The sequence below is a fragment of the Rhagoletis pomonella genome, unplaced genomic scaffold, assembly GCF_013731165.1.
Source record: "Rhagoletis pomonella isolate Grant_MI unplaced genomic scaffold, Rhpom_1.0 Rhpom_scaffold_00001, whole genome shotgun sequence".
NCBI classification, from domain to species: domain Eukaryota; kingdom Metazoa; phylum Arthropoda; class Insecta; order Diptera; family Tephritidae; genus Rhagoletis; species Rhagoletis pomonella.
The window spans coordinates 29,401,147-29,407,013 of record NW_023458555.1 but is presented as its reverse complement, the minus strand read 5'-3'; the positions used below and the strand labels follow the sequence as shown (position 1 = coordinate 29,407,013).

Below are 5,867 nucleotides of genomic sequence, written 5' to 3'. Positions count from 1 at the left end.
ATGTCGAAGCAACGACGCATCGCATTCGTAGCAATAGAAATTGCTTTTATAGCAGCATTTTTGAGTTACAGACATGGCTTTGTAAACTTAGAGTCATTAAGGCGGCTTCGTAATGAAAGTTCAAAAGTAAATGCAACCCTAGGAAATTCCACTAACAACACCACCTTAGCCGAACGGTTAGCTAATGAGGTACGCATACTCTGTTGGGTTATGACCACGCCAGCTAATCATAAAACTAAAGCGTTGCATGTACGTCGCACGTGGGGTAGGCGCTGTAATCGCCTTTTATTCGTTACCTCGCAGCCAGATGAAGAATTGGGCGAAACACTGGTTATAACGGAAGTTGAGGATACTTATGGTAAAATATGGGGTAAAACAAGATTGGCGTTTGAGCAAATATATCACAAATATGGAGATGACATGGACTGGTTCTACAAGGCCGACGATGATACGTGAGTAACAAAAAGTGTATTTCTTTTCTATCAAATTTAGTACAATTCAAGATTGTTACGTTCTTCATTCACTGAAAAAAAGTCACTTGTCCAACGAAGAATATTTTGCAGAAAAAAGGTCACAAACGAGCTGATAATTGCGTTGACGGTGAAACTGCTTTCAAATATCCGAGTTGCAGTTAAATAGTCCGGTTACTTAAAATTTACCGGCCAGAGCGAATATTTAGGACGAATTGACAGGGCTCTTTACCTTTTTAAATCTTTGAAATGGAGAGATCTGAACTTTTACTCTACCTCCGCAGAAGTTTTTTCAAACAATATTCAAATCGGAAAAAATTCAGAAATTTAATGTTAAAATAAGATCAACCGTGAATTTTTTACTGCGTTTTATTTGATTTACTTTTGATCTAAAAAAACTTTGAACTTATTTTGCTTTCCTCATTTTTAAATAAGAGCTATCCTTACTGTTAAGAGTTTTATTGCAAATTTTGCTCATAAACTTATGCCGACATACGCATTTTCATTGCATGAAAATTATTTAAAATAAAACCGGTTTATCCATTTTTTCCTAATTTCCAAACCGAGAACCAGTTTTTTTCATAAACTTTGAATTTTTCGAATAACTCCAGACCCAGTTTCGAAAAATTTCGAATAAACGAAGACCCTAGTCAGGATATTTGCTTGGGGCAAATCTTGAAATCAATTTTTGACCAACTTCCCGATGACCTAGAGACTTGAAACTTCTCAGTTGGCTCAGAAGCCGATGACAATGCAATACGAAAGATGAACTAATCTGATAGGTGGCGCAGGAGTCTGAATATTTGAAAACCCCGTATTAATAGTGCGATTTGATTCATATTTAGAAAGCTTGCTTTAAAAATATTTTTTACTGCTAACTTATGTATTTGTTTTAAAACACACCCACTTGCTTTCATTTCTATGAAAAATAATAGAAACAATGATGTTTATAATTAGAAACAGAAAACAAGGACGAAAATACCAAAGTCGAAAATGAAATTTTTGACATAAACAGGCAAATCTGCTTTCATTGCTTGTTTTTAAATCTTTACTTTTTAACAACGATTAGTCGTCTTTTCATAGTCAAAAAGAATATACTTTCAGCAAAAATTAAATTTTTTCACACTTCCTTTTAAATTATGGATAGTTTCAATTGAATACACCTGATTACTTATTTGGCTTTTAAAGTTTTACTTTACTGAAATAAATTTTTGAGGCTAAGTGACTAAACTTTGGCAGTGAAGTTAGTATAAAGCCAATTATATATATAATAATAATATAAAGCAAAGGATAAAGCAACGGTCAATAATATGTAAATGAAATATCTAGGAATAAATTTCAATTGCTGCTGCCCAACACTAATGATTGCTATACCAAACACTAAAATTTAAGTTAGTTTCGGGTCACAATGCAGGATTTTTAGAAATACTTAGTCTAATGTACATATACTTCGTTTTTATTTACAGCTACGCTTTCATCGAAAATATGCGTTACTTACTATACCCTTATAGTACGGAAATGCCGATCTACTTTGGATACAACTTCAAAATGAATCAAGATAACGAACAGGTAATTGAAAACTAAATAATTGCATATGTATGTATGCCGCTCCTGTAAAGTGTAAGCGCTTCATTATGCATAGAAATAAATAAACAGGAAATACCACCAAACGGTTCTTATGGTTAGGTTAGGTTTGGTTAGGTTTCGAGATTATCAAAGAAAGGGGATGCACTTGCACTCGAGTCTATTACGAAATTTCGAAGAATGCTGATAATTTCAATATCCGACGGCTTCTAATGGTTAATTAATTCAACTTGAGCTTCACTAAGGTTTAAGAGGCCTAAAAGAAAGTACTGAGATGATTTGACCTTATCATCATCTTGGCGGCTGCGACAGGAGGGAACAGTTGAGATGTTATAAGACTCATCTGTCCACTATTGAGCCACAGGTCTGCATTTCTGCATATCAAGAACTTTCCTTTGAGTAACCGAAAGACCATTGACATTTTTCTTCTATTGAGAGTGTGGATGTAAATAAATAAACAAGTAAATAAATAACCTAGTAAATAAATAAATAAATAAATATATTAACAAATAAATAAATAATAAAAAATAAATAAATAAATGGATAGATAAACATATAAAGTAAGTTATTAACAAATAAATACATAAATAAGCCAATATATAACATAAATAAATAAACACAATAAAACAAGAAATAGATAAATAAATAAGTAAGGAAATTACTAGTTAAATAAGCAAAGAAATGAATAAATAATTTTGTAAAATGGTAATAAAAAATAACACAAAAAATAACAAAATAAAGAATCAAACAAAAAATAAATACTACTAACTAAATAAACAAAAATACTATTTACTTACTAAATAAATAAACAAAAAAATAAACAATTAATAAAAATAATAATAAAAAATATCACAAACAAAAAAAAATTAAGCAAGTAAATAAATAAATAAACAAAAAAAAAATAAAAAAATAAATAAATAAATAAATAAATATTAAAAGAAAATAAATAATAAATAAATAGACAAATAAATAAATAATGAATACATAATCAAATAAATAAATAAGGAAATAACTAAATAAACAAGACAGTAAATAAAAAAAAATAAAAAATAATATAAAATAAATAAATTGATAAATACGATAAAAAATGAAAACAAAAATGAGCTTTCCGATCGAAAAATATTGATTTTCAATTTCATATGGAAAACTTTACACATCTTGAGTACTCTCTCAATATTTTTTGATTAAAAAAAAAAATTCGGTATATTTTTTCGGTACAGAAAAATCCTCCCGGGTGGCGGCATTCAAATTCAGACGTTACCGTTTTTTGGACCACTCTAATCCAGATGTGCTTGAAATATTAAAAAAAAATTATTAAAAATCAATGCGACTCCTCAGCCACTTGCTAATTGCACTCTATTATACTAATATTTAATGGTCTATAAAACTGCATAACCAAAACTAGAAACTCAAAATATTTTTTTAATTTTTTTCTACAAAATTTTAAATTTTTATTGTACATTTCTTTTTTTCGTTTTTGGGGAACCCTACAATTGTTTTCAACTAATTTTTATTATGTAAAATTTATGAACTGAAACAGGACAATCGATTTTCTTTAAAACTGCGACTTTTTTGCACTTTGCACAAAAAAATGAAACACAAACAAACGAATATTCAAAGATCGGGCTCAGCTGGTCACTTTAAAATTTTATTAGCTTTCATTAAAAAAAAATAATCAAAAGGAGTGAAAATTGAAGGCCCTAGTGAATTGTGAAAACAAAACGTCAATTTTGAAACTTCACATCCAAGTCGAATTCATACAAGGTGGTAGCGGTAGTACAAAAACAAAAACTAATATGTATTTTGTTTTCGCTCTCGGTACACAAATGCCAACTTTCAGCTATTCTTCGCTCAAGAAGGAAAAGGGGAAATAAAATGCCAACACTCTTCCTCACTCATAAGGAGTTTTGACATATGTGTACCGAGGCGAATTAAAGCAACTGTTCTAGCAACACCACCTTATATGAATTCGCCTTGCTCACATCTCAAAACACTCCAAAAATACTCGCTAACAAAAAACTCTCTGCTATTTAATATTAAAAAAAAAAATCGTTTTAATTACTTTTTGATCTGAATATTAAAGATTAAGTACTCTTTAGTTAATTATATCTTCTCGTCTTATTAGGATACTAATATGTATGTATATATGCAATATTCATTATGTCTTAATTCCAAGGTCTACATGTCTGGCGGTAGCGGCTATGTTTTAAGTCGTGAGTCTCTTCGTCGCTTTGTTGAATCGGCTATAGTCAATAATACCGGATGTGATGTTATCAACGATGCACAACCGGAAGATTGGGCGATGGGTCGTTGTTTGCGTGCCGTAAATGTTACTGCCGGCGATTCACGTGACACGCATGGTGAAATACGTTTTTACCCATTTGAGGCGCATGTAGTGTTGCTGGCAACATATCTACAAGATGATTTTTGGTTCTTTGACTACAGTTTTTATAATCCGCGTGCGGTAAGTGATACAAGTGTTGCCAATTTCCATGAAAAATACATAAATTCTTAATTGCATTTTCATATAACTTTTCAGTGCAGAGATTGTCTTTCAAAATATCCGGTAGCTTTTCATTATATCAGCCCGGAACTTATGTATTTGTATGAATTTTTTGCTTACGAATTTCGAGCCCACGATCTGCCGGATGATCCGGAATTTGTTTTGCCTAAAAAAACTAAGTCCTGATGAGGTATCAATAAAGCAATCTGATAATATTTGGAGTATTGTCAAAAATTAAAGAAAATGAAGTACTAATTTTAGTATCGTTTTATGTATTTTTAAAGTATGTGTTTAAGTACATCGATGTAAATATATGTACATTTGCGTATGTATACGCCTGAAGGAGGTTAGTAAATAAGTGAGCTGCAAAGTATGAACAGCAGCCGAAATTTGCACCAACATCGATGTGCAGGAAGTCAACTGTTGCACACTCTACGAATCATTTGATATGTAAATATGTATTATACATATTTTAAAATTGCATGCCTGCTAGCTATATACAGCAGTTTGCCGCAGGCTCACTTATTACCATACAAGTTGGTTGAGAAATAAATTCAAATTGTTTTTGGACTTAATATTTTTGTCATAAGTGAGGAAAAAAATGCAAAAGGTAAAAGCAAAAATGCTAATGTCAATAGAATAAATTTGGACAATATTTACTGTTGTATATCTACGATTTTTAATCCATGAAAACTTAATGTATGCAAGTATATTGGTCGTGTCTTTGTTTGGAAATTGTTTTAAGCTTTCCAATTTACCAATTTAGCTTAAATAAGCCGTGGGAGATGATTCGAATGAGTAGCGTTTGGTTAAAGTTATTCAAAAAATAAAGATATCTTAAAAACCAGGCCACGATGCTTTAGAAGAATAACTTACACTGACTGTTCATGAATAGGAGACATGTTTCCCCATCCAGCAGGTAAATGCAAATAAAGAACAAATTAAAATTACTAAATGAAGTTAAAAAGAAAAATCGTTAGATTGTTGCTTTTCCACAATAAATTTTCATTAAAAAACGACCTCGAGCTCAATAAAAATTGTTGAATATAATTGTTATAAGGTCATAAAATAAAAAATAAAAAAAATGTTTAACCTTTTGTAAAGCTACTTTATTTTTTTTTTGGATAAGGCTATACAAATTTAAGGAAAATTTAACCAGAAAAAGAAGAAATTTTAATCAAATAAAAAGAAAATAGTACCCAAAAATTAAAAAAAAATATTGTTTTATTTTTAAAACATGATCTAAAAAAAAAATTAAATAAAAAAGACAAAAAAATAAGATCCTAAAAAGTTTAAGGAAAAAAAAAATT

General features: G+C 30.1%; 1 protein-coding gene across 1 annotated transcript; it reads left to right on the top strand.

The window, feature by feature from the left end:
• On the top strand, positions 1-4,743 carry LOC118743461 (glycoprotein-N-acetylgalactosamine 3-beta-galactosyltransferase 1-like). The gene is made up of 4 exons (XM_036476190.1): positions 1-452; positions 1,937-2,039; positions 4,231-4,518; positions 4,594-4,743. The coding sequence occupies exons 1-4, from the start codon at positions 1-3 to the stop codon at positions 4,741-4,743; spliced, it is 993 nt and encodes a 330-aa protein (XP_036332083.1).
• The last annotated feature ends 1,124 nt before the right edge of the window (positions 4,744-5,867 follow it).